This window comes from Oxyura jamaicensis, chromosome 4 (genome assembly GCF_011077185.1).
Source record: "Oxyura jamaicensis isolate SHBP4307 breed ruddy duck chromosome 4, BPBGC_Ojam_1.0, whole genome shotgun sequence".
Taxonomy (NCBI): domain Eukaryota; kingdom Metazoa; phylum Chordata; class Aves; order Anseriformes; family Anatidae; genus Oxyura; species Oxyura jamaicensis.
This window is the reverse complement of record NC_048896.1, coordinates 78792060-78803348: the sequence shown is the minus strand read 5'-3', so window position 1 is coordinate 78803348 and position 11289 is coordinate 78792060. Positions and strand designations below refer to the sequence as shown.

The window sequence follows — 11289 nt, the reverse complement described above, 5'->3', positions numbered from 1 at the left end:
GCAAGAGTCAGTCAATAACTGTTTCTAGAGGGCATCTATAGATTTTCATTTAAAGGGAATTGAACCTTGTAGAGAATAAGTAAAAATCAAGGAATTTATAGTGATAGGCAAACACTGTGCTGTATATACTTTTCTTTTGCTTATGGTGGCTCTTTGACAGTAGGAATGTCAAATTTACTTATTTAAATTAAATAAGTAATACAGATACTTTCATAACATAAATTCTATATTGAGTAGCCAGTAGGAAGTAGGTAAAGTAAATATCAGAAGTTGTCTCCTTGGGGGAGATAAAACAGACCCAAATCACAGGACTTTCTCATACCCACATTAATCCCATAAATTCTGGGGGGTTATTACCTAAAACTGCAAAAGAGTAAAAATGAGCAATAAGGTTTTAGTAGCCTTCCATTCTATAGTAAATGAGGCAATTTACATTTTTGCAAAGTCCCATTCTATATGAGATAATAACAAAACTGAAACAGGAGTGAGACCCTTGTGGTCATAAAATGCATCACAACTACTCATCACAGGAAAGTTGAGAGTCCTCTGATCAACTCTTTGCTTGGGTCTAGTATTTCTGATCTTTTTTTTTTTTTTTTTAAGGTTAATTATAAACTCAACAAGTTTGCAAAGTGTATTGTATTGTAATGTGGAGCATAATGTTCTTTATTCACTTATTCTTTTGACATCTCTTTTTCACTTGCAGTTACAGTATTTGTTTACTTTTGACCTCTGTGGATATAAAGCGCTAAACTACCTCATGAGTGACAATTAGTCCTGAGAAAAGCATCTCTTCAGTAGATACTAACCCGGGAACACTCAGAACACTTTTCAGCCTTCAGAAGATGATTCAAAGACATTGGACTGCTTTAAAGCAGACACTGCTTTAAAGGCGGCATCTATTACAAACTGCTTTGGTGTTTTTTTTTTTTTCTTTTTTTCTTTTTTTTTTTTTGTTTTTTTTTTTTTCCTTTTAGAATTACTACTTGCTATGAAAGTATTTCTTAACAAACAGAATATTTTTACATGAATCTTCTGGATCACTTATATTCTTTACATTTCTTCTCTGAACCTTATCCCCAATGGTACTGGTTTCAATGCTTACACTGAGGAAGAGTAGCTTGGTAGATTACTTCAGTCAGCCTATTTGGCTTTTGCAAGGTCACACAGTCCCACATGATCTTTAGATCACAGAAGGATCGATTTGAAGTGTGGACTATTCAGTGAATAAAGAATTGGCTGTGTGGCCGCACCCAGAGAGTTGCGGTCAATAGCTCAATGTCCAGGTGGTGGCTGATGATGAGTGCTGTCTTTCAGGGATCTGTCTTGTGAAAAATGCTGTTTAATATCTGTATCAGTGACATAGACAGTGGGATTGAGTGCACCCTCAGTAAGTTTGCAAATTACACCAAGCTGAGTGGTGCAGTCAATACACCAGAAGGAAGGGATGCCATCCAACAGGATCTGGACAAGCCAGAAAAGTGGGCCCATGTGAACCCCATGAGGTTCAACAAAGACAAGTGAAAGGGGCTGCACCTGGCTCAGGGCAATCCTAGATATGAGCACAGACTGGGAGAAGATCTCATTGAGAGCAGTACTGCAGAGAAGAACTTGGAGGTTCTGGTGGATGACATGAGCTAACAGTGGAAGTTTGCAGCACAGAAAGCTTGCCACATCAACAGGGAAGTGGGCAACAGGTCAAGGGAGAGGATTGTCATCCCCCTTTGCTCTGCCCTTGTGAGATTCCACTTGGAGTACTGCAGCCAGGTCTGGAACCCACAGCACAAGAAAGATCTAATTTTAATTGTGAATGATTTTTGGAAAAACTTTTCATACAAGAAGTGTAACTGATTTTAAGTTTCCATCTACAAACTCTTCTTGCTAGGTATCCTCTTTACATCTAGTAAGGTTACATTTAAAACAATATAAACTTTATTAAGGAGGACATAATTTGCTAAGAGTTAAAGAGAAAGTCTGCACAATCCACAACCAATGAGAGCAAATAAATCTTTTCTGCTACTTATCACTTTAGAAGCTGTCACACAATATTAAAAACATCTATTGGAAAACACTTTTATAGCAACGGTAGAAACACTCAGCATCTAAAGGCAACTGAGCAAAACCACAGAAAGCACAATTACCCAAGTGATGGCAATACATCATAAAATAATACTTAATCTACAGATAAAGTCCCTGCAACCCACAACCTACAGAAGTGTATAAATCTATTCTGCTACTTATCACTTTAGCAGCTGTCATACAATATTAAAAGCATCTATTTCAAAATACTTCTACTACAACAACAGAATCACTCAGTGCTTGAAGGCAACTGGGCAAAACCATGGAAAACATACTGTTACCTAAGTGAATGCAGTGCATCAGGAAATAAATATTAGCAAATATATACAATATTTATTCTGAAGATACTTTCATCATTGTCTTTGCATACATATAGTTTATATTAAACATTGTGAAGAAAGCATAATATTACTCATAGTAGTTATTAAAAGACTACAATGAGGAAAATGTGGTTTTGCTATTGATTTATATAAATTGCACTTGAGTTTTTCAAATTAAATGTGGAGGTGCTTCACAATGGTCAAAATCATGACAAGCCAATGTGGAAAAGAAGAAAGGCTAGCTTCAAGCTTTTGGTAAGGATTTAGACAGGGACAATTCTGAAACTCAGATCTCTACCTAAGCTTCAGTATACTTTAGGGAGTTAAGAATACTGTTTTGGGTGCACTGAATTACAGATCATTACTGAATCTACATAGATGTAGCATATGTTTCATATGCCACAAGTATGTAAAACCATTCATTTGTATGAAACATGCAACAACATTTAATTGGGATACACTATTCTTTGAGAGGAAAAAAAAAAAGAGATATCCTAAACCAGACAGCAACAAACATTCTTATAACAAAAAACATTTTCAAGAAACTGTCACCAACTTCTTTACAGATTTCCAGAAAAGTGTATAGATATTCTGAGCACACTTGTAAAATTCATTTTTTATTAACATTTTACTTAAAAGCGTAACATTTGCACAATTTTATGATGCATGTACTTTTCATTATGTATGGGTGGAACTGAATAGACATGATACTTCTTAAAACGATATTTTTTACCCAGTAAAAATGTATAAATCCATTTTTTTCCATTGCGAATAGTTCAGATCTTTAATTCACAAGGTTAAGAAATACCTGGGGAATAAACCTGCACTGTTCCTGAACTATGAGCAGATGAATCCATAAGTTTGTGCTAGGTATCTAATGCCCACTTTCAAACATTATTGTTTATATCTATTACTGGATTTTGACACAATATGCCTTTTATCTCATTTATACCATTTGAATATCACAGAAGAATATACACCTTCCTGTGATTTCCTTTGGCTGGCATGCTGGAAAACTGTACTGCACTAGGAAGAAAGAAACTTTAAGATTTCATATACGTGTATACTAACAGTTTTTTTTTTTTTTTTTTTTTTTTTTTCCTACTGAGGCAGACAAAATAGGCAGCTCCATCATAAACTTATTTCTTAAGGAACTCTTACAATCAGTTAGAGACAGCTTCACTATGTTTCTAATTGCCTTCCCATTATCACCTTTCCCAGCCATAAAAACAAGTATAGACAACAATCAAGTGCTAAATTTTACCAAGGAACTGGACTGCATGTGACAATCAGGCTCAAAAGAACACAGAGACCTGCCAACCAACCTAAGAATTATTTTTTTTTTCTTTTCCTTTTTATTTATTTTTTTTTGGCAGAATCTCCACAATCTCTAATGCTGCAGGTAACTTAGCACATTTCTCAGGTTGATTGACATTTCTATTTACAACTGAACAAAAAAAAAAAAAAAAAAAAAGCAGAAGTTAAGGCATTCAAAGGGAACCTCTCTGTTGTCATTTCAACTCATCATAACGCGCTCCAAAGCATATATACATTCTTTGTAAAAATGCACTTGATAACACATTTTTGTGAGTGCCTGAAGGGTTTTCAGATTCTGTAATTAACACTAGCAAGTCCATCTGACACAGTAACACAGAGAAACCTTTAAGTGAACTTCCCTATTTCAAATCACTTGAACAAATGATTGCATTTCTTGAAAGGGTTACACAAATAGCATTTTCAGACCTTTTCATAAGAGCAAATTTTGCTTATATTCTCACTCGTTAACACATGAAACCACAATCTCTCAGTCAACAAAGTTCCCCTTTTCACAAGCATAAGTATATACAATGTACTCAAATGCTATCTTACAGGAAGATTTGAACATACATATTTCTTCAATATTTGAGACAGAACATTTAACTCAGAAACCTGATAAAACACTGGGATGCAATGAATATCACTACATTATCAACTGTGTTGCAATCAGTGCTTTCTTTTTTTTGTGAAAGTAATCAATATTCCCCTAGCTTTTGCGAATAAAAAGCACTTTGAAAATAACATAAGCTTCTTATTTCTCATTTTTACTGCTTTATACACAAACCATAGTGATAAGAAGGGAGAAGGTGATCTGAGATAAAGCATCAAGCAATAAAACTTGCACTTAATTCCTTAAGTGAATGCTAAAGTTGCTTATTTTGAATCTGAGCATTGCAATTCTTCTTCCTCAAGAACAATTTTAAGTTTTAACATTACATTAAATATTCAACAGGTTTTTAAATACTACAAAATACGTATCTTGAATTTACAACAATTCCCATCTAGACGATACTTGCATGAATAGGTTAGAAAAAAAAAAAGGCAATACAGCAGTATTTGCATGTTAGCATCCCAAAAGCTCCTTTGACACCTGCTGTTTCAGAACTGCAGATTTACAACAGGAACAAGATATTCACGTTCTATTCACGTTACCTCTGCTCAACGCCTAAGTTTCTACTCGCGGTATTCAGGACACCAGTGTATTTTTCCTGCGGAAGAAAAGCGCCGCAGCCCTAAGACCGCCCGTTCGCAGCCTCCAGGGCTGGAGGTGACCCAGGCAGCGCCGCACGCCCACCCTACAGGTGCCCCTGGCCTCGCCGCAGCAGCAGAGCCGGAACAGAAAGAAGGACGAGCCACCAAAAAGCACTCCCTTACCTTCTAAACCTGCTTCAATCAGCCCAAACTGTTCCAACACTTTAACAAAAAGCACAATCACGATCAAAACTGCTATCATTTCGAGCCCTTCCAAGTTCATGATGAGTTAGGTCATGGTCTGACCACAGCCACTGAGGAAAGTGCTCTCCTGCCCGGCTTTCTTTGCAAAGCCATTAAACTACGCGCAGAAGGCTCCTGCGAGGGAAGGGGGAGAGCGGGAAGGGAGGGAGCGGGGGGGGGGGGGCGGCATCCCAGCCACTCGAGCTGGGTCCGGCAGCGCCGGGCGGCTCCGCTCCGGCCTGCCGGGCTCCGCCACCGGTCCCCGAGCGCCCTCGCAGCCGGGCGGCCCGGCGTGGAGCTGAGGCCGATGGGTCCTCCCACCCCACCCCGGGTCGGGTCACTCTGCAAACGTCCGCGGGAAAAGCGACGCCGGGGGCCGGCGAAGCTGGCGGCGGCAGCGTCGTTGCGGGCAGCGCGCTGCCATGGAAACGCGGGGAGCGGGCCCGGCGCCGGGCATCGAGGGACGCGAAGGGCCTGAGGGCGAAGCACGGAGCCGAGGGGGGGAACCGCGGCGCCGGCCGGCATCGGCTATCCGCCGGCCTGAGCAGAGCGCGGGGATTTGCCTGGTGCGTGCGGCCAGCTCCTTACCTAGTTTCCCCGGGTCACAAAAAATAGCTCACAAAAACAGCCCATGAAACTGTTGCATACAGCTGGTAACACCGAGTTTTGCAAGTCAAGAATCATCTCTCATAAGTAACTGCCACGAACTTTGATTCTACTGTCTCACACTCATTGAGGTTTATTTAGTGTTTAGGCTAATTTTGGAAAATAAAAAATTAAAATAACGGGTTGAGAAGGAAAAGCAACCTCATTGTTTTTGATGGTCTCTCACTTCAGTAGGATGTGCTGACCAAAGTATTTTCCAAGTGAAACATTAGCAGCAAAATAACACAAATACTAACCGCATGTCTGAATGGGTGTCTTCCACCAGTATGGGCTGCTGGCCTACCTGCAGAGGTTTGCAGTTGTCATACACAGCACAAAATGCTATTCACAGTTAAGGAATTATTATTTAAATACCTTAATAATTTAGCATCTAAGAAGGAATTTACATCAGAAAAACAGCGCCTTTATTACAGCAAAAACGGGCAAGGGAACAATTGAGAAAAAAAAAAAAAATCTCTGGTAGAGTACTGTCATCCACAGGGTTGAAATCCATTACCGTCCATTTCTTTCTTTGGATAAGATTCAAAAAAAAAAAAAACAATCTGAGTCATGTAAGAACTGGCAGCAACTTCTAAATCCCTCAGGTATACTCACATTATGATGGGTGTTACCATTACTGAAAACAATGGAAAGAAGTGGGAATATGAGGACTGATACAATAAATAGAAAAGAAGAAAAAAAAATCTACTGTGAATAGGTAAATCCATACAGCTTAGTGTTTTGCATGTCACTATTCTATGCTTTGTTTGCTCAGGATTGAAATCTCTGAAACTACTTAAGCTTCTGCTGTCAGAAAACCTTAAGTTTAATGCTCCATCTTAAACATACTAACATAGGCTTTCTCTGTCTGTGCTCAGGACATACTGCAAATCTCTAAGTTTGTTTTCATTTCACTTCTGTAGGCCACTTCTCCTTAGGTAACCATGCTTTTATTTACTTCAAACCTTCTCCTTCCGTTCTTCTGTCTCTTATTTAATCTTTGTTTCAAACAAGGTCAAATATCCTCCCCTGTAACCTAACGTATCAATAACTTTAAGGGGCCAGCTTTCTTTAAGGTGGGACTAAAATGGGATAATTTACCATTATCAGTAGCATAACCTCTGCAACCTGTGTGCCTGTTAACCAAATGATTGATACAAGCTGTGTCTCAGTACATGTAACATTGCCACCTGAACTGACATATTCAATTGCATTAATAGCTTTCCTTAATACTTGTCTGTTGCAAATGATGACATGAACAGAAAAGTAAATGCTTTTTTTAAAAAAGACTCAATATTAACTACTTTTGTGACAGCAGCAGTTGCTATTACTGTCAAAGCAGCCTCATCTAGCGAAGCGCTGTGTGAGAAGAGAAGGGAAGGATGTGGCTGCAGCTTTCTGCAGGTGGTGAGACAGCTGCTTTGGGACATAGAAGGTAAAAGCACAAAGAAGTCTGGAGGTTTGGAAAAAAATTCGAGGAGACAGAGGAATTAGGAAGCTCTTCTTCCTCTATTCTAGCAGCATCATCCACCTCCATAACCATGAGGGAGAGAATGGGCCTAGGACTGCTCCTGAGGCTGACAGCAGCTGAGCTCAAGCCAGAGCCAAGAAGAGGAGGAAAATGGCAGGCAGAGGTTGCGGTGGAGGTTCTGCAAAGAAGGCAGCTGTAATTGCTCCCCAAACCTGGATTCCCACTGCTGGCAGTGAGTAAATAAGAAGTACACAGTGGGAGATCTGCTGTCTGGGGTTTGCCATACCAGCTACGAGCAGGGCAAAGTAAAGAGTTTTTTTATTTTTTTATTATTTTTTTTTTTTTCCAGAGGTATAGGTCCATTGCACCTATGTCTAATGCTGAGTATTCTTTCAAGACATAGCACAGAATGTACAGAAGAAAATAAGGAAGCACTATTTCTCCAGTTTTACAGATGGATGCCAAAACGCAGTAAGAATAATAATCTCCAGGCTAGGAGTTTGCAAGAAAGCTGTAACCAAACTCAGTAAAATTGGCTGAGTAGTCACTCCCAGAGAGTTGTGATAAGCAGTGACAAAGTCAATTTGGAGGCCAGTGACGATCAGCATACCTCAGGGATCAATATTGAGTCCAGTTCTTTTTAGCATCTTCATTAATGGTCTGCATGATGGGAGCAAGTTTGCAGATGGCACAAAAATTGGAGACATGGCTGATGCTCCAGAGGGTTGTGCTGACATCTGGAGGGACCTCAACATGCTGGAGAAATGGTCTGACAGGAACATCATGAAGTTCAACAAGAAGAGAAGTGCAAAGTTCTACATCTGGGGAGGAACAACCCCAGGCACCAGGACATGCTGAGGACCATCTAGCTGGAAAGCAGCTTGTCAAGAGTTGGGTCTTGGTGGACACTAAGCTAAACAAGAGCCAGCTGTGTGCCCCTGCCAAAAGAAGGTCAATGGTGTCCTCTGCTGCATTAAGCAAAGTATTTCCACTAGCTCAAGGGAGGAGATCCTTCACCTCTCTCTACTCATCGCTGCTGAAGCCACACCTGGTGTGCTGGATCCAGGTCTGGGCTCCTGATTACAAGAGAGACATGGATGCACTGAAGAAAGTCCAACAAAGGCCACAAAGATGATGAAGGGACTGGAGCATCTCTGCTATGAGGAAAGACTGTGAGAACTCGGTCTGTTCAGCATATCCTGGAGGAGACACAGTGGGGATCTCATCAATGTCTATAAATATCTGAAGGGTATTTATATACAAAAGACAATGGAGCAGGCTCTTTTCAGCAGTGTCCAGTGACAGGACAAGAAACTGGAACAATCTAAAACACAAGAGATTCCAACTGAGCACATCAGGAAGCACTTCTGATGCTTCCTTGCCACACATATTGTGTGGGTGACTGAGCATGGCACAGGCTGCCCAGAGAGCCTGTGGAGTCTCCTTCCTTGGAGATCTTCAAAAGCCACCTGGACATGGTCCTGGTCATCCTGCTGTGGGTGGCCCTGCTTGAGCAGGGGAATTAGATCAGATGGCCTCCAGAGATTTCTTCCAAGCTCAACAGTTCTGTGATTCTCTTTCTGTGAATCAGCCATGACAATCTCCTCTATATTTTGTTCTCATTTTATATATATATATATATATATATATACTTACAGTTAAAGATTCTTTTCCTCATTAGGTCATTGCTTTTTAGCAAAACCTTACAAAAATATATTTCTCTTGTAGGAAGGCAAAATACCCCCAGAACTCTCTGCTCCTTACATTTCTACCTGCTTAAAAATGGAGCTGACTCTATGGAAAACTGATGTTACAAACTGCATGGAATGATTATTTCTCTCTCCAAATAGCTTGGCAAAAATGAAGAGACTGTTGATATCTTCTTTTCCTTACATTTAAGGAAAAAAAAAAAAAAAGTCATCTTCATTTACCCATACTGTTTTGTCAGAATACAAGAGGAAGAATGTAGCTAACACATCTGCAAATATTGAAACTCTATTTTCTCTCTTGTCTAACAACCCAAAACTTAATATATTGTGGAATTAAACTTGAAAAAGGTCTACAAGATAGTTAGGAATGAAGGAAATCAGAATGTGAGGAAAAGACATTAATGCATAAATTATCATTACATATCATGTTTTATAAAGAACTGCATGTAGCTGTGTTTTTCTTATTTTGCAACTACAGATAGAAAGTTTCAGCCTACAAAGTCTTATAGATTCTGTAAACTATTCAAAAAAGCATTTAGTACATTCTTACCTTTTATCATGAGAGTAAATATATTATATTGAAATCACTGGTCATATTTCAAGCTAGCGGCATATCTAAATGCTCACTTCTCATATTGTGATGGAGGTCTAAACCACAATACAGTTAATATGTTTACATTATTATGACTAGGATCCTGGGTACTACGAATCACATTGCTACTGCTTAATGTTGTATATCACAAAATGTTAATGTTAAAAAAAGACCCAATCAATTTAGACTGAGAAGTGATAAGCAGGTCTACAGATGGAGTCCCAGGAATGCTTACATTCTTCCTTACGCTTTCTCTTCTTATTCACTCACGTTCATCAGGTTGCCATTAAGCCACTCTCAGGATTTTGTCATGACTCCAATTAGGATTTTTAGAATTCTAAGAATTAATTTATATATAGAATTAATTTATATATAAGAATTAATATATATATGTAAACAGCAAATCGTCTAGCTCATTAAATCACTGAGTGTAAGCAGCAAAGGGATACAAACTATTCTTTTAGCTTTAGTCCTTTGAATGTAATCCTCTTTCTCAGTAAATATTTAATGAATCAAAAGATACAAAATGCAATGGTGTTATCAGCTATTATATTAAATCTTATAATGGACCACACCTTTCAACTTTCCTATAGGCAGTAAGCCAGCGTGGCTTGACTTCCACAGGATCTTTCCCAGATTAAGTACTAGGGAAAATAATACTAATAATTACAACAATATGACAACAGAGTACATTATTTCTACCTCTTTACAACTAAACGGTTCAGACATGATGATGCTTAAGTGATGTCAGAAGATGATTTCCTAGTCCTATCCAAAAAGTCAGACTACTGATATGCATGGTGAAACCTAAAACATGCATTCCAGCTCTGTATCAGGAGGCAGCAATGATTTTATGGGCTAGCATGCATGATGTAACCCACCCAAAGAATCTTGGACAGGGGCAAGGTATAGTCATGAAGCCAAAGTTCTGGCTCTTCACACTTAGCATTGTATTTAAATAGCAATATATTACATCTTGTGCTTTTACAGAAGGGACTAAAATAGAAAATGTTATATACTACAATATTCATAAACAGGCTTTTTGAAGACTTCTTGATGTAAAACAGCCTCACCAGCCAACTGATTTGTAGTCCCAGCTGAAAAGCATACCTGAAGCTCTCATATCATAACACTGCTCTTGAGAAATTCTGATCTGCTATAAAAAGTCAGAAGCAGCATACAGTCATTTTGCCAGTTATTCTAAGTAGTCATTTGAATAGTTTTTGGATATTCTTTCATCCTTAAAATTGAATTATATTTTGAGTTTATCCCCATCCATACTGTGGAAATGTGGATCCCTGAATCTGTTAGTGTATTTTTCTGGAAGTTGATGCAGATATTATACTAACAGTGGCCACTAATTATATGTCATTTGAAGATAGAAATTTTCGCAGCATGCCACTCAGATAACTCCATCTTTACTGGAAATTCTTAAACCACATTAAAAAGCAAAAATCATCAAAAAAGTTCAATGTCAAAAATGTCAGACAACTACACTTTCAAATGCTCTGTGGAAAATGTAGCTGAAAAATTATTGGCTGTTGCAATTCCACAGATGAAGCTCAACTCTCCTCATGATTCGTTTGTGCTACTTATTAGCAAGGATTCTGTGTGTCTGAGCTAATGCTTGTAAGACAAGTAATTTCACTGAAATTTTTCTAACCATGTCAGTCCTGTAGCCCTTCAACCTAGGTATCTTTTATTTATTTCTCCCTTTTTGTT

The 11289-nt window shown here is 38.8% G+C and overlaps 1 protein-coding gene across 6 annotated transcripts in view; it reads right to left on the bottom strand.

Moving 5' to 3' along the window:
• Positions 1 to 11289, bottom strand: part of KCNIP4 (potassium voltage-gated channel interacting protein 4) — a 429982-nt gene that overhangs the window by 198533 nt on the left and 220160 nt on the right. Inside the window, exon 1 of one of the 6 annotated variants that reach the window (XM_035323817.1) lies at positions 5091 to 5407. The exons of 4 other annotated variants lie outside the window; for them this stretch is intronic. In XM_035323817.1, the coding sequence (XP_035179708.1) occupies positions 5091 to 5190 (100 nt within the window). In that variant the 5' untranslated portion in view covers positions 5191 to 5407. Of the gene's footprint in view, positions 1 to 5090; positions 5408 to 11289 lie in introns of those variants that run through there. One more of the 6 variants, XM_035323822.1, reaches the window with a different exon arrangement.